Raw genomic sequence first — 18,209 nt, 5'->3', positions numbered from 1 at the left:
TTTGGCGTCTTTTTTTTGCATACCAAATTAGCATGGGCGTATCTTATCTTATCTTATTTTAGGGCCGCGCATGGGCGCAGTGCACGTCGACCCATTGGGATCTTTTGTGCTTCCCTATACCTTTATCCCCCCTCATCCGCAAAGATCCTATCCATATAGTGGATCAAGTGCTTGGGTGAGAAGGACCTATATTCTTCTGGTGTCGGATAAGCCGACCCATTCTAGTTCTAGCTAGCGCGTCACATTCGCAGAGTAGGTGTTTCATGGACTCCGCATGTTCTCCACATGCTCGACAGCTGTCATAGTGTCATCCGTAGTTAGGCCCATTTTGTGGAGCATGTGGTTTGTAGTGTAGTGTCCTGTTAGCGCACCCGTGATCACTCGGGCTTGCCTTCTGTTTCCATTGAGTATCACTTCAATGACGGCCGATGGGGCAGCAAGGTTCTGGAGTGGAGGCCGCGTACCGGAAAACGCAGCGTGAGACGTCCACCCACAAGGTGGACCGACGACATCATAAAAGTAGCAGGAAAGCGCTGGACGCAAGCTGCTACCAACCGGGCAACATGGAAAGCATTGGGGAGGCCTATGTTCAGCAGTGGATGTTCTATGGCTGAGATGATTATGATGATGATGATGATGTATCACTTCAATACAAGAACCTTCTTCACTAAACTCTCATAAAACCGATAATAAATAACGCAACCAACAATGCAAGGCTGTGGACTAAATGAATGGAGCGCCATAATGATCAGTTTGCATTGCTGCATTTTGTGTTCTTTAACCGAATTTGCAAAGTTAAGAATTAAATGCTGCCCAAGTATTACCAACAATCTTAAAACTTTAATGATCCTGTTATTTTTTTATTCTTCTAGCTAGCTAATGATCCTGTTATTAACTAATGTCTTTTTCAGTAGGTTTTTTTTTTAAATCTCCGGAGTATAGTTTACGAAAGATAAAAAGAAACATATGTAGGTAATGTCTATCTACTTTTAGTGAAACAAAACATAAATAATTCATTTTAATGTTACGTTACGTTCAAAAATATACAAGATTCGAATAACAACGGATTGGCTCAATATCACGTTTGTCAATTTAAATACCATCTTTGATACGAGTATGCTCCTCGGTTGTCCTGTAAAAAAATATATTATGTAGGATTCTAACTTTGACAAAGGAGACTAAGTACTACGCTACTTGTAATAAAGTTGGAATTCCCACCTCCATAAAACTTCTGTGCGAGTTACACGACATTTCGTCCGCTGTCATCTCCTTTATTCCAAACTCATTGAGCAGATTCTCAGCTGCATCTCTATAAATATAAAGTCCATATTAGATTAACGCTTAGATAGGCTTCCATGCATCGCAGCAAAGCCGAATACAACCCGATTGAATTAACTGTGCATCTCGCTGAAATGCGACTCTCCCTCGCACTCACTCGCACACCGTTCACCGTTCACCCCGTCCGACCAGAGCGTCTATGTGACGTCACGGCTGCCAGGTACGCAGTAACTCGATCGGATTGTAACGTATAATAGCGGCAAATAGCATTAAATGGAGGCACTTCCAAGGGATGCGTTTTTCGTATCCCTTGTCAAAATTGCAGCATTTTAGCAGGCAGCAGCGAATAAATTAAGGGAAAAATATTTAAGTAAGTACCTACCACGCCGCAATTTAAGTTAACTTGCCAAGTAAAGATCACGATGTTTAAAGTAACAGTTAAGCTTCAACCACACCAACGCGGCAACGCGTGCAAATCGCCATCGCCGGCGCGATCATAGGCCAATGACAGGTCGCGCGGACGGCGATTTGCACGCGATGGTGTGGTTGAAGCTATATTTATACTCATGGGGTGAGCTGTTTCTACAAAGAAAATTAACACTAATACTTACTGATAAATTTTATTAAAATCTCAATAGTCAACATATCAAAATTTTTATTTACAACTGCGAGGTAGCTATAAAAATAAATAATATACTCTACAGAATCAATTGTTCGAGTCAAAAGATTTACTTATGATTAATATGTAACAACTTTTACTCTATATTTACAAAATATCACTGTAGGTATTTATTGACCAGATCTACTAAATTAAATAACTTCATTATTATATTATGAACTCAAATATCTACTTTTATGACTTTAATAAATACAGGGAGACACATTTTGTTTTACTATTGATTACTGAATATGAACCAAAAAGAATTCAAAAACTAATGAACACACTTCACAGTCTACCTACAAAACCATAAAATGGACAACAAACTAAACAAATAACACAAAATTCTGGTCAATTTTAGTAAATTGAACTAATAATCCACTAATTACTACATACTGTACGCGCACGAATTGGTAGGTACTTTTTTAGTACATTTAGCAACATTATTATCGCTTTATCACCGAGTTGGATAACAGACAATAGATGAGTTTTAAAAATTTTAAAGCAATAATTTTCACAACTCTAGAACTTGGCCTTCACTGTTTTGGTGTTTGGTTTTGTTTTCGGTTCAAAAAAGGTTTTTTGTCTGATGTAAGCCGCAGAAACAAAAATAACCATTCAATTAGTTCACGTACAGCGTCTACATTCGAAACCTAATCTCAAACGTTTATTATTGGCACATTTAAACACCTTTTAATTTTGTGTCTATAAAAATATAACAATTTTAACCGCTCCAAAAGGAATACAGTTCGTCAAAAAATACAATCACGTGTCTCTTAAAAATATAAGTAAGCAGCCTCAATTACGGCTTACTTCATTGTTTTCACTCTCGAGTTTCGATTCGATATTCTAAGGCCCGGTTTCCACCAAAGCGGAGGAGAGGAGACGAGACACTGGCAGGGCAGGTTATTTCCACCGAAGCCGAGACGAAAGTAAGCTATGAGTGCTCGAAATGACGCTTTCGGGTGTCAAAGGAGCAGAGAGAAATGAATCTGACCAAAGAGGGGAATGTGCAAATAACGAAATCTGATTATTTAATTTACGCATCCCCTTTCGTCTCTTCTCCTCTCCGTCTTGAGGAAATCAAGCCTTATGCTGTAATTTTTCATTGAGACTACTATACAGGGTGTCAGGTAAATGGGTATATGAGCCGACAGTAGCCCATGTTAACATGGGCATATAAATGGTATGGTGGTCAGAATTTTGATATCGTCAATAAATTTATTTTAATTTTCATACAAAATAAATTTTATAAAATCCGATTTGCATGAAAATTAAATTATTAAAGTAAAGATATCAATTTTCTGACTTCACCATACCATTTATATGTCCATGTTAACATGGGCTAGTGTCGGCTCATATACCCATTTACCTAACACCCTGTATTGGGTCATGTAATAAACGTTTGAGACTACTATAGTCTGGTCCGTGAGCACGTAGAATTTTGTCCAATGACCCCAAGCTACCCATCCTTATCGCTCGCGCGTAATTATGTTGCTGTCGCGACTGTGCGACGGCCGCCCGCAGTGAGTGTGCGAGCGCGACAGCAACATAATTACGCGCGAGTGATAAGGATGGGTAGCTTGGGGTCATTGGACAAAATTCTACGTGCTCACGGACCAGGCTTTAGCCAATTGAACTAAAAGAATCAAAAGATCACTTTTTCTCGCTGGCCAGCGCCTGGCCCAGTGAGGCGGTGGCGACCGTGGGGTTGGCAGCCGTCACTATCTTCTCTAGCAAGAGTCGCGACTGCACCTGTAGTCAAAAACAAACCGTATAAATTTATATTACGGTTCAAAATGAAGTGATGATTGAGAGAATGGTATGCACGAGGGCGGAACGTATGGTCAACAAGCCTTAGGCGGTTATCACACGGTTCATATAAAAAAATCCCGCGCGCAGACGCGTTGTCAGTGTGTTGTGCCGCGCGTGTTTTCTATACAAACTGAGGTACTTGCATACAATTATTAAATCTGTCGTCCCGCGTACCGCGACGGAGCCCGGCGCAGTGTGATAACCGCCTTATAGATATTTGACTTTTTGCGTTGGATATAAGGTCCAAAATCAACTGAGGATGTTAGTCACTTCGTAGTGCAGCCGACACACATTAAGCAAAAAGAGACGCAGGGAAGTTAGCTTAAAGGACATAATATTATTATCTCGTCGATCCGAGTTGCCACGTACTTACTACATGGTGGGTGCTTAATTTTTTACTAACACTTAAAATACGAAAACAGATTTTACTGAATGTTATGTAAATGATGTATTAACTTACATCGTTCCCATTGCCTTGTGCCGCGCTGCGCACCCTCTCCAGTTCTTCAGCGAGAAACTTGGACTTTTCATGAGCCTGACGGCGTTGTACTACGTATAACTCACTGGAAAGTAAACATAAAACATACTTAAATAGATATGAAGAAACAACCAATCTTAATAATAGGTATGAAGTCTATTAAAACAAAGAGTTTTTGGCAACAAATCTCTTGAAACAATCTATTTCTGTAAATGTCGAGTGACATTGCATTGATAAATTGCATTTCTAATAGATTTGTGAATAGCATCGCTCTGAGACAGAACGGGAAGGGAAAAGGCACCAGACGACTATGATATTAAAAATCGTAAAGATAAAGTATTTATTAAAGGCAACAATTGGCTTGATCTAGCCCAGGACAGGCAAAAGTGAAGCAAGTTGGAGGAGGCTTTTGCCCACACAGGAATTAGCAAAACAAATATTTTTAATAATTCATTTATTGTAACCAAACTGTTTTTGTGGAAATAAACTTTTATTTATTCATAAAAGATAAAATAAAAACCGTAGGCGTAAGCGATGCTATCCAAAAACAGCAGGCGTTTTGTAGAACCCACAGCAATAATGTGTGAACGCATCTCTCCAAAAACATAATGGTCCACTATGTGTGTTTTATTAAATAATAAATTACTGGAAAAGTGATTCTTCAGATATAATAATAATAATAATCCAGTGCATGTAAGACCTTAGCAAACACCGATTATAAACACCGTCACGACCAAGTCGCTGCAATCATACACCAGGATCTAGCACACCAATACAATTTTATCAATCAAAAGACACCTTATTACAAATACAAACCGCCACCAGTACTAGATAATAGAAAGCACAAAATTTACTGGGACCGCACAATTTTAACCGATAGGACAACTCATTACAACAGGCCCGATATTACCATCCTCGATAAAGAACGGAATATAGTATACCTTATAGATATTGCAGTACCAAATACCCATAACATACAAAGCACAATTAATGAAAAGCTCACAAAATATACAGATCTAGCCATACAACTAAAAATACAGTGGAAAGTAAAATCAGTCCATATAATCCCCATAGTACTATCAGCAACAGGCGTAATACCCAAATCCTTAATAAAGAACCTGTAGTAGGGAATTTAGTGCAAGAACCCCTCCACTTTGGTATAGAAGGCTCATTTTTGCAACAGTGGTTCTTTGGGTCCCCCTGAGTGGATTTCCGTCGGTAGACATCGGTAGCCCCCCCTGTGGTAGCAGGGGGAGGGGGGGCAAGTTTCCTTCTGCCGCGCTTCACTCTAAGGCCCATATCTTCAAAACTATTAGTATTAGGGCAAGTGTGGTATCATTTTCAGATAACTAAAGGATGGCGAATTCATTTCTAGAACAAACTTTTTGCCTTTTCATACAAAAAAATAGAAATATTGAGCAAAATTCACAAAAACCAAAAAGTATTTTTTTAAATAAACGTCGTTTACTTTTAAACCACTAAAGATAATCTAATAAAAAAAATACGTCCTGAAAGCTACATTTATCAGGATTATAAATATATACCATTGTATGGTACTTTTTTCGCAAAAAGTAGGTGAAAAAAATTTTTTCTTCAGGACACAGCGGGCGAATTTTATTGCGCATCGGAAAAAAATATTTATTTTATCAATGAATTCATACTATTTGGTTCATAAGCAAGTAAGGATTATTATTTTAGAATTTATTTAGAGTTGCTGGCACATCAATCTACCATGATTAGTATTTTTTCTTCAATTGATTTTGAACTCTATGTGAGAGACATAAGGTTGAAAATAGCTTAAATACATTTTAATATTGAAAATATCATAAGAAGAAAGCACTAAATAAAGAACTTGAATATGTCTAAACGTCTAATGATTATTATTGTTTTAATTAACACTTTTATTTCTACATACTATAGTACAGTGATTTAATGGAAAGGTAAGTGTGAGGAAAATGAGGATTGACAATCATAGTACGGGAGATATTTTAGCACTAAGGCTACGGTTGTGATCATTTTAGTTGATTTTTCAGACAGCACCAGCTTCACCAGCACTACTTCTTGCACTCACATCTTATCATTTCCAGGCAAGCTTTGGCAGCTACGGGCAAATCGGTCCATAAGTATAGGCTCCATGTTGCTATCGACTCTGGTCCACCCCCAACTAGTCGGATAAAGGGAAGACTGAGTCGTTTGTTTGCAACTGATCCTATACGCGAAGCCCTTGATATACAAAATTTTGAATAACTTGAAAAAATCCTAAGGATAAGATTACTGCCCTTGATATACTGCCAGAACAAACCAAAACCAATGGATTAATAAGATAAGTGGAAAAAAAACAGTGGATTGTTAAATGGATCGATCTTGAACAAGAGACGACGAAAAGAGGACCAAAATCCCAACATAACAGCCTAATCTGGTTTACTGACAGCTCCAAGATGGCCTTTTTAACGGGAACGGGCGTCTACTGAAACACTTCGAATACTGTGAACGCATAAGGAGGAAGAAGAATTCTACGCTATAATTATGTGTGCACTAAAGAACAGGGGCGTAAAAAACGCAATATTTACATCCTGAGCCACAGCCATGGCCATAATATAGCATGAGGTATGCTTTTAGATAAAGGTACTATCAGTTCTGACCCAATAGGTATGGTCCTGACCCTTGTCTCGCTAAACTGTCGGCTCTCTCATTGCATTCGATCCGTGTATGTCCAGGTATCTCACATCAGGTCCCCCTTCCGAGTTTGTTCATCTTTAAGATCTCAACGTTCACTGAGGCGATGGCTTTGCTTGAGTGCTGCCTGGCTGGCTCAGGATGTAAATATTGCGTTTTTACACCCCTGTTCTTATATCCAAGAAGCACAGGGCTGAATGGGAAAGCTCCAACGATATAAGCCTCTCCAAATCATTCCTAAAGGGAAATACAAGGTTATGGAGAAAACTCATTAAGCGGAAATAAAAGGTCAGCCCAAGCAATTACGGGTACGCAAACTGGGCATTATGGAATGAACCACATATCCACAAAATGGGCCTAACTACAGAAGACAGCTCTCGAGCATGTGGAATACATGTGGGGTCCATGAAACACTTAATACTCTAAGGATGAGTCTGCTTGGGTCAGCATATCCGGCATCAGAAGACTATTAGGTGACTTCCACTCAGATGCTTAATTCACCTAATGGATAGGATTTTTTTGGATGATAAGGAATAAAAAAGGAAACATAAAGATCCTAATGAGTCGCTGTGGACTACGCTTAGGTGTGGCCCTACATAAGATAACCCAGACAGCTTTGTATCAACATTGGCTACTGGCAGTATATTAAGGAGTTCGCGTATAGGATCAGTTGCAATTGCAAGCAACCGACTCAGTCTTCCCTTTACCCGACTGGTTGGGGGTGGACCAGGGTTGATAGCAACATGGAGCCTACATGGACCGATTTGCCAGTAGCTGCCGAGGCTTGCCTGGAAATGATGAGATGCAAGTGCAAGAAGTAGTGCAGAAGCTGGTGCTGTCTGAAAAAACAACTAAAACGGTCACAGCCGTAGCCTTTGTGCTAAAAATATCTCCCGTACTATGATTGTCAATCTCCATTTTCCTTACATTTGCCTTTCCGTTAAATCACTGGTACAATAGTATTTAGAAATAAGTCTTAATTAAAATAATAATAATCATTAGACGTTTAGACATATTCAAATTCTTTATTTAGTGCTTTCTTCTTATGATATTTTCAATATTAAAATGTATTTAAGCTATTTTCAACCTTATGTCTCTCACATAGAGTTCAAAATCAATTGAAGAAAAAATACTAATCATGGTAGATTGATGTGCCAGCAACTCTAAATAAATTCTAAAATAATAATCCTTACTTGCTTATGAACCAAATAGTATGAATTTATGGATAAAATAAATATTTTTTTCCGATGCGCAATAAAATTCGCCCGCTGTGTCCTGAAGAAAAAATTTTTTTCACCTACTTTTTGCGAAAAAAGTACCATATAATGGTATATATTTATAATTCTGATAAATGTAGCTTTCAGAACATATTTTTTTTATTAGATTATCTCCAGTGGTTTAAAAGTAAACGACGTTTATTTAAAAAAATACTTTTTGGTTTTTGTGAATTTTGCTCAATATTTCTATTTTTTGTATGAAAAGGCAAAAAGTTTGTTCTAGAAATGAATTCGCCATCCTTTAGTTATCTGAAAATGATACCACACTTGCCCTAATACTAATAGTTTTGAAGATATGGGCCTTAGAGTGAAGCGCGGCAGAAGGAAACTTGCCCCCCCTCCCCCTGCTACCACAGGGGGGGCTCCCGATGTCTACCGACGGAAATCCACTCAGGGGGACCCAAAGAACCACTGTTGCAAAAATGAGCCTTCTATACCAAAGTGGAGGGGTCTCCATACAAATCATTGCACTAAATTCCCTACTACTGGACATCCTCAAATTAAAAAGCAACTCATATCACTTAATGCAGAAAGCTGTTATTTTAAATTCATGCCGAATCACCCGAAAATTTTTAGCCGACGCGCGCTCCACATGTAACGAGTACTAAATTAAACATCATATCAATGCTATCCACTTGGTCTCGACCCGTGGATAACATTAATACCAGCATTAAATGCTGAGAATTTAAAACAACTCAAAATAATAATAATAATAATTTATTTATTTCTCTCACAACATAAATTATGAAAAACATTTCTTATAATATATCCGTTAAACTATAGATTGCATTGTGAGAGCTGGTGCCTATTGTAGATTTTAAGAAAATCTGTATTACAGGTCACCAGGCCCACTCTGCGGAATCTATTTTATTAAATAGTTATACATTTAAATAATTAGAAGATTCCTAGAGGTACAGAGTGTTGAGTTCTAATTAAATAGACAGGCTAAACAAAAAATAAAATAAAAAATACCATAAAAATACAATGATATGAGAGTGTGAGTGTGTGTGTGTGTGAGCGTGTGTGTGGGTGTGTATGTAGATGAGTAATTGGTGTAAGGGCGTACTATTCCACGATATTGTCATAAAAAAAAAAAAAACACAAAAATGGGGCTTTTCAGATAATAGGCAAGATGGTAGATAGATAAGATGGATATAGATATGATATCAGTGTTGGCACTAATCAATTAATTTTTTAATCAATTAATTAATTTGATTAATTTTAATCATGATTAAATTAATCCTGATTAAAATAATCATGATTAAAAAAGTAATCATAATCATGATTAATTTGTTAATCATTAATCAATAATCATTAATTTGATTAACTTGATTAACTTCTTAAAAATGTTCTATCGAAAACAATGTTAAAACATTGAATTCTAATATTAGATGTTTGGTTTTAGGCTACAATTCTATGACAGGTCATACCTAGATAAATATAAGGTAACCTAGACTGCCCCCCGCCCCCTTCCCTCGCTGAAACTTCCGGTGCAGTCTTCCGACCTCCCGTAGGAGGATATCAGTCCACTTCCCCTACCGTTCCAGCACTTACTTGCAAGCCCACACTCCCACCACCTGCCCCCCACCCCTAGCCTCCGCTGAAACTTCTGGTACGAAGTCTCCTGCACCTCCCCAACACGCAAAACCTCCTAGCTTAGCAACCCCACCCTTCTATTGAATTGCCCACGCGTGGGCCTCCCCCCGAAACTTCTGTTACGAACTCTCCTGCACCTCCCCAACACGCAAAACCTCCTAGCTTAGCAACCCCACCCTTCTATTGAATTGCCCACGCGTGGCCCTCCCCCCGAAACTTCTGGTACGAACTCTCCTGCACCTCCCCAACACGCAAAACCTCCTAGCTTAGCAACCCCACCCTTCTATTGAATTGCCCACGCGTGGGCCTCCCCCCGAAACTTCTGTTACGAACTCTCCTGCACCTCCCCAACACGCAAAACCTCCTAGCTTAGCAACCCCACCCTTCTATTGAATTGCCCACGCGTGGGCCTCCCCCCGAAACTTCTGTTACGAACTCTCCTGCACCTCCCCAACACGCAAAACCTCCTAGTTTAGCAACCCCACCCTTCTATTGAATTGCCCACGCGTGGGCTTCTCCCCGAAACTTCTGGTACGAAGTCTCTGCACCTCCCCAACACGCAAAACTTCCTAGCTTAGCAACCCCACCCTTCTATTGAATTGCCCACGCGTGGCCCTCCCCCCGAAACTTCTGGTACGAACTCTCCTGCACCTCCCCAACACGCAAAACCTCCTAGCTTAGCAACCCCACCCTTCTATTGAATTGCCCACGCGTGGGTCTCCCCCCGAAACTTCTGTTACGAACTCTCCTGCACCTCCCCAACACGCAAAACCTCCTAGCTTAGCAACCCCACCCTTCTATTGAATTGCCCACGCGTGGGCCTCCCCCCGAAACTTCTGTTACGAACTCTCCTGCACCTCCCCAACACGCAAAACCTCCTAGTTTAGCAACCCCACCCTTCTATTGAATTGCCCACGCGTGGGCCTCCCCCCGAAACTTCTGTTACGAACTCTCCTGCACCTCCCCAACACGCAAAACCTCCTAGCTTAGCAACCCCACCCTTCTATTGAATTGCCCACGCGTGGGCCTCCCCCCGAAACTTCTGTTACGAACTCTCCTGCACCTCCCTAACACACAAAACGTCCTAGTTTAGCAACCCCACCTTTCCGTTGAATTGCCCACGCTTGCGCCTACCTTGGGGGGGGGGGGGGGGGGACTTCTCCCCTATCGTCAGCCAGCCCGCTTAACTTCTATCCTGACCTAATTTTGCTGGAGGATACCGGAAGAATAGAAGGAATTGTGAGAAACAAAACTAGTGCGATAAGTGTTTTGAGTAGTGAAAATTGACGCAGTTTTTTGGGAAAACGACAGTACAACTCCAGATCCCCCCTTTGCTAGATATTTTATAAGTCGCGGGAACCTTTTCATACACTCCCAACCCTTTTCTTATGAAAATAGTAGATAGTTAATCAAATAATCAAATTAACGATTAATGATTATGATTAATTAATCTTAATCAAAATTTTTGATTAATGATTAACTAATCATAATCAAAAAAATTTGATTATGATTTTAATCATTAATTTTTAATCATTAATCAGATTAACTTTTTGCCAACACTGTATGATATAAATATTTTTTGAAGTCAACAGATTACAGCTATTTTCACTTTTATAACTAACTAGCTTTCCGCCCGCGTCTCCGCCCGCGTGGAATTTTGTCTGTCACAGAAAAAAAAACCGGGATAAAAACTATCCTATGTCCTTTCTAGAGATGAAACGGATATCCGGCAACTATCCGGTAGGCCGGATATCCGGCCTAAATTTACTATCCGGCCGGATACCGGATAGTAACTCACTATCCGGCCGGATACCGGATATTAAAAAACTACGACAATTTTCTATTAATAAAATGAAATACATTAATCTTTGAGGTAAATATAAATAAAATGGCTTATAATAATGACGGCTTTTATTTAAAGTCCAAAAAGTTACAAAAAAGCCATTCTTCAAAAAGCCTTTCAAAAAACTCATTTCTTTTTCTGGGCTGGCTTTTTCACTCTAATGACGAATACATAAATACAGGGTGGCCCAGACAAAAATTCACTTTTGAAAATTGAAGGAAACGAAAACTGTACATTTTTATAGAACTTTAACTATTGCAATTTGAAGGAAAGGATGATGGGCACTTTTCTTTGGAATCTGGGCGTAAAACCAACAGAAATGTAACTACTATTATTTGTTAAGACTTAATTTCAGAAATATATTTTCATATAAATAACTACCAAAAACTCCCGGGTTTGCTTGGAAATTGACATAATGTGTAATAGTAATAGGTGCTTTATTGCGCAAACAAAAAATATTATTAATTAATATACTTATCTACTTACATTTTATATACATTAAGTTATTTATCCATTATTTTTTATGTCCAACAGTTCAGGAGTGGGGCCAACAAATGGTATATTTAAACCATGTTCTACATTATAAGCGTAGGATCATACCTAGGTACCATTTAGAGAAATGACATGAACACAGCCATGTTTCAATGGGATTTCTACCAGTTAAGTTGTAGTGTTGTCGCATAATCGATCACGGATCGATTATTAATCCATATTGCCAAATAACTATTTATCGATTAACAATTCGATTAATCGATTTTATTGATTACCATCATAACTATCATTTGATTGTTAATTCAATTCCTTATTTTCAGCAATATAATCGATTATTGCAATCGAATAATCGATTATGATTTATTCGGTATACATACTTACTAAATCGATTGAATTGATAGTAAAATATGATACAATACTCTCAATATGATCGATAAAAGCAATTATAATTGACTTAATACTATTTGTATTACTAGAGATGAAACGGATATCCGGCAACTATCCGGTAGGCCGGATATCCGGCCTAAATTTACTATCCGGCCGGATACCGGATAGTAACTCACTATCCGGCCGGATACCGGATATTAAAAAACTACGACAATTTTCTATTAATAAAATGAAATAGTTACATTAATCTTTGAGGTAAATATAAATAAAATGGCTTATAATAATGACGGCTTTTATTTAAAGTCCAAAAAGTTACAAAAAAGCCATTCTTCAAAAAGCCTTTCAAAAAACTAATTTCTTTTTCTGGGCTATTCACTCTAATGACGAATACATAAATACACCTATGGGCCACCCGCCCAAAAGAAAATTCACTTTTGAAAATTGAAGGAAACGAAAACTGTACATTTTTATAGAACTTTAACTATTGCAGTTTGAAGGAAATTTAATGCAATTTATTTTTAAATTTACCTTTATTAAATTACATCGCCCAGGAGATTTCCTTGACGCTTACAACATTCGATCAACATACATCAAAATCTTAAAATGCGTTCGTTAGAATTACCTCGAAACCTATTTTCAATTTTTTGCCGAATGCTCAGCTTCAGTTGCTGCATGTTTGTTGGATTATAAAAGTTGTATACTCTATTCTTAATGTAACACCACAAAAAAAAATTCTGGAGTGAGATCAGGGCTTCCTGGTGTCCAGGAGATGTCACCCCTGCCTGAAATTATTTTTTTGTGGGAACATGTCTCTTACCATCTAAATGCTCTCATTTGAAATGTGACACGTAGCCCTATCTTGGTGAAACCAAGTGCTCCAGTCATAGCCTTGCGAATCTTGCAGCTTTAAAAATCAAAAAGCTTTTCAGCCTACCAGTATAGCATTCTTAAAAATTAATCATCCTTTCAATGCAACAAACCAATTAAGCAGGGATGAAATCTCACTGCCTCTAAGAAGCGCTAGTCTCAATCCAGCAGATTTCTTTTTGCGGGGTTACCTAATGAGCAGAGTATACTCTAATAATCCAAAAACTCTGCAGCATTCATCCATCCTGAATCCATTTCGAGGTAACTCCCAACGAAAGGTTTCCAAAATTTTGATGTATGTTGACCGAATGTTGTTAACGTCAAGGGAATCACATGTACGATAAAATTTATAAAAGGAAGTAAATTTTAAAATAAATTGCACTAAATTTCCTTTAAATTGCAATAGTTAAAGTTCTACAAAAATGTACGGTTTTCGTTTCATTGAATTTTCAAAAGTGAATTTTCTTCTGGGCCACCCTGTAGTAAATAATATCTGTTAATGCGAAATATTGCCAAATAAAAAAGGCGATCTTTTTTTCACTGATGGTTTTGATGACATGATGCATGCAGTTCAGTCAGATTACGCAGCAAGTAAACTAATTTAATTTTCGCTATTCAATCACACACTCACGATAGCAACCGAAATCGTTCGAATTGATCTGCCCCCTAGACAAGTGGCAAAATCTGACATTCTATTCGGACAGATTCGATTTTCGAAAAGTGTGACTAGTCTAGTCTACTAATAGACCCACTAATCGCGTTCGAAGCACCTGTGCGGCGCTAAGCTCGTCACGACATGAAACCAGACAATGGGCCAACTATCCGGCCGCCGGATATCCGGCTATCCGGCCTAGCAGCTGGCCGGATATCCGGTATCCGGTATCCGGCCAAACAACTATCCGTTTCATCTCTATTTATTACCCTAATGTGATGTGAAATACTATGGAAACTTTGCATATTCAACGACCTCTATCTCCATATCCCCGCGTATTTCAGGATTGTTGTTATACTATTAAATGAAGTACTAGTATTAAGCTTTAATTTAGTATACTTTTTGTTTCTGTTGGTTTAACGCCCAATATGCCCATCATCCTTTAATGCAATTTATTTTTAAATTTACCTTTATTAAATTACATCGCCCAGGAGATTTCCTTGACGCTTACAACATTCGATCAACACACATCAAAATCTTGAAATGCGTTCGTTAGAATTACCTCGAAACCTATTTTCAATATTTTGCCGAATGCTCAGCTTCAGTTGCTGCATGTTTGTTGGATTATAAAAGTTGTATACTCTATTCTTAATGTAACACCACAAAAAAGAATTTTCTGGAGTGAGATCAGGGCTTCCTGGTGGCCAGGAGATGTCACCCCTGCCTGAAATTATTTTTTTGTGGGAACATGTCTCTTACCATCTAAATGCTCTTATTTGAAATGTGACACGTAGCCCCATCTTAGTGAAACCAAGTGCTCCGGTCATAGCCTTGCGAATCTTGCAGCTTTAGAAATCAAAAAGCTTTTCAGCCTACCAGTATAGCATTCTCAAAAATTAATCATCCTTTCAATGCAACAACCAATTAAGCAGGGATGAAATCTCACTGCCTCTAAGAAGCGCTAGTCTCATTCCAGCAGACTTCTTTTTGCGGGGTTACCTTATGAGCAGAGTATACTCTAATAATCCAAAAACTCTGCAGCATTCATGCATCCTGAATCCATTTTGAGGTAACTCCTAACGAAAGTATTCCAAAATTTTGATGTATGTTGACCGAATGTTGTAAACGTCAAGGGAATCACATGTACGATAAAATGTATAAAAGGAAGTAAATTTTAAAATAAATTGCACTAAATTTCCTTTAAATTGCAATAGTTAAAGTTCTACAAAAATGTACAGTTTTCGTTTCATTGAATTTTCAAAAGTGAATTTTCTTCTGGGCTACCCTGTAGTAAATAATATCTGTTAATGTCGAAATATTGCCAAATAAAAAGGCGATCTTTTTTTCACTGATGGTTTGATGACATGATGCATGCAGTTCAGTCAGATTACGCAGCAAGTAAACTAATTTAATTTTCGCTATTCAATCACACACTCACGATAGCAACCGAAATCGCTCGAATTGATCTGCCCCCTAGACAAGTGGCAAAATCTGACATTCTATTCGGACAGATTCGATTTTCGAAAAGTGTGACTAGTCTAGTCTACTAATAGACCCACTAATCGCGTTCGAAGCACCTGTGCGGCGCTAAACTCGTCACGACATGAAACGAGACAATGGGCCAACTATCCGGCCGCCGGATATCCGGCTATCCGGCCTAGCAGCTGGCCGGATATCCGGTATCCGGTGGCCGGATATCCGGTATCAGGACTAGAGATGAAACAACTATCCGTTTCATCTCTAGTCCTTTCCCGGGACTCAATCTATCTCTATGCCAAATTTTATCGAAATCGGTTCAGTGGTTTAGGCGTGAAAGCAAGACAGACAGAGTTACATTCGCATTTATAATATTAGTATAGATAAAATTATTGAATACTAACTAAATTAATAAATAACACAAAAAACAAATATTTTGCTCTTTCATTTCTACTTAGTTTGACATTAATTAATTGTGTTAGTCTCATTTTTATTGACATTTATTATTTTTTTAATTAAAAGATAAATTCAAGTAACCAATTATGATTAATTGAATAAGTAAATAATGTTAATGACCTAAAAATGTTTCTATAATTGTATAATTCTAGTAATTGGTATTAATTTTATAGAATAAAAGAAAATTACAAATCTTAATAGACAATAAATGTGTGGTTAATTAATTTGATGAGTTTAATTTTATATCTCTACACACACATAAATGTAGTATAAAACAATAAGAGAAAAAATAAGAGTTGATGACAGTTTCATACATTGCTTTTATATTAAAAGTTATTGTTGAAGTTTCATTAATTTCTGATTTTGTTTGATCGATTTAGATTTTTTTATTTTTTCACCTTTCAATCAACTAAAATTGATCGAGAGTGATATTGTTTGTGTTACTTGTCTTTCCTGTCATACACAGTTGTCAACTTACTTGTCATGTTTTAATGTAAATTTATCGAATGCAAATGTTTTATTACTTTTATTAATGTAGGTACCTCTTGTAAAATGCCTAGACCAATAAATGATCTACTTCCATTCTAAGTATGAAAAGAAAACAGTTATTGATCTTGACTTAAAAATTATTGATTTACCTTATAACAAACACCTGCACAAAAACACCAACCAATGCCAGTCCACAGCACATCAAAATGATCACATAGTTCGGCACCTTCTTCACTCCACTCATGCCGTAGTACGCTTTCTGATCTGTGGTGCTTTGTGTCTTTTGGGTGGGATTCTCGTAGTAGTAGCTCTGTTGACTTCTTCGTATACTGAAAAATTTTATGATATCAATAAGATAAAATAAAATAATTAATTAGATTACTAGAGAAATCACAAACTAAATAATTAATATCTTTAGTTAAATTAATGTGTAATGAATAAGTCGACTGCCGCAGCAAAGTATTGTGTGTTGTGTTGTGTATTACACAACACACAACTATAAAAATGTTCTTAAGAGTCCACTTGCAGTGCAGCAAATAGAAATTCCTGCATATCACAGTTAAGAGGAACTATGGATATGCTGCTGTATAATATTGCTGAAGTGAAAATTCAAATATAAATGACTATCTTCTTATAAAAATAAATTTAATTTACTTGTATGGCACATGTGTTTTATAAACATAAGTGGAGCCTGAAGTTTCGTTTATGCTGTCGTAGCGGGCACGGCTCCCAGGCTTGCTGAGCACATTGTAGGCCTCCACAATCCGGACGAACTTCTCTTGAGCGGCTGAATCTTTGTTCTTGTCTGGATGATACTAGAATAGAATAAACAGAAAGTTATAGTGCATTAACAGCTTCCCAGTCACTAAATAATAGTAAATTAGATGCCAATATACCAGTTAATAATATGACACAGATGATTTTGAAAACAAACCTCTTTACTCATTTGAATAAACGCTTCTTTGATTTCTTTATCCGTGCAGTTTTTGCGCAACTTTAGGACATCGTAGTGAGTTTTTCTAGCTAAACTGTAAACAAGAACACGTAAAAAAACAAAGCTCACAAACATATTTTTTGTTTTTCTAAAGCACAGATTCAATACATACCTGTAAAATCGTATAATGGTGTTTAATGAATTAAAATCAAGCTTGCGTCTTAAAAAATACATGGCGAATTTATCTAAAATGTTGAAAGTTGTTCATGGTATCATTGGGCAATTTCCATTTTTACAGCGAAAAATATTCGAAATGTCAACATGACACGACTGACAGATAACAAAACAAGTTGGCAGTGTTCCGATTTGGACTAGATGTCTATTATTCTTGTTGCGTTACTCACATTTTATGTGCGATGATGTGCCGTTTGTGATATTTTAATGAGTTCAATAAATATGTAGTAGTGAATTAATATTACTTTATCAATAAGAAACATTCAAATGTTAATTATTTAAATACATTTAAGACAAGGAAATTGTAAGTTAGGTCTAAGTTCGGAACACTCTAACATAAAAAAAAACAAAAGACTATTTTTATACTATTGGCAGCTTTGAATGTCACAGAACTGAAATGGCGCGAATAAAACTGTATGTATCACTAAAAGTTAACAATATTCCAGGGATTTGCAGTGTTAAAATTTTTTGCGATAGTATTTCTCCCAAATGTTTAATATAAAGTGCATGGTGAACAGTGTAATTTGTTTAAGTATAAAAAATTGGTGTTATGTTTTGTTCGGCAACGTAAGGCACATTTATGTTAGTATTATTACTTTTG

General features: G+C 37.4%; 1 protein-coding gene across 2 annotated transcripts; it reads right to left on the bottom strand.

The window, feature by feature from the left end:
- Window positions 1-1,005: 1,005 nt before the first annotated feature.
- On the bottom strand, window positions 1,006-17,700 carry LOC135077998 (dnaJ-like protein 60). 2 transcript variants are annotated; one of them, XM_063972539.1, is made up of 8 exons: window positions 17,547-17,700; window positions 17,375-17,468; window positions 17,095-17,255; window positions 16,590-16,769; window positions 4,212-4,314; window positions 3,597-3,691; window positions 1,219-1,309; window positions 1,006-1,132 (listed from the first exon to the last, which is right to left on the bottom strand). In XM_063972539.1, the coding sequence occupies exons 1-8, from the start codon at window positions 17,606-17,608 to the stop codon at window positions 1,088-1,090; spliced, it is 831 nt and encodes a 276-aa protein (XP_063828609.1). In that variant the 5' UTR covers window positions 17,609-17,700; the 3' UTR covers window positions 1,006-1,087. The 2 variants fall into 2 exon arrangements, with proteins under 2 accessions (XP_063828609.1, XP_063828610.1); XM_063972540.1 differs by lacking the exons at window positions 1,006-1,132; window positions 1,219-1,309 and having other exon boundaries at window positions 1,883-3,691; window positions 17,547-17,699.
- Window positions 17,701-18,209: the final 509 nt, after the last annotated feature.

This window comes from Ostrinia nubilalis, chromosome 14, assembly GCF_963855985.1.
Source record: "Ostrinia nubilalis chromosome 14, ilOstNubi1.1, whole genome shotgun sequence".
NCBI lineage: Eukaryota > Metazoa > Arthropoda > Insecta > Lepidoptera > Crambidae > Ostrinia > Ostrinia nubilalis.
This window is presented reverse-complemented; position numbering and strand designations above follow the sequence as displayed.

What these genes read in the sequence shown, in the direction of transcription:
- LOC135077998 (XM_063972539.1), bottom strand. Translation starts at nt 17,608, where the DNA reads ATGTATTTTTTAAGACGCAAGCTTGATTTTAATTCATTAAACACCATT. An exon ending in GCGCTGGCCAGCGAGAAAAA is followed by an intron (nt 1,310 to 3,596) that starts GTGATCTTTTGA and finishes TTATATTTATAG; the next exon opens with AGATGCAGCTGAGAATCTGC. An exon ending in CGCACAGAAGTTTTATGGAG is followed by an intron (nt 1,133 to 1,218) that starts GTGGGAATTCCA and finishes ATTTTTTTACAG; the next exon opens with GACAACCGAGGAGCATACTC.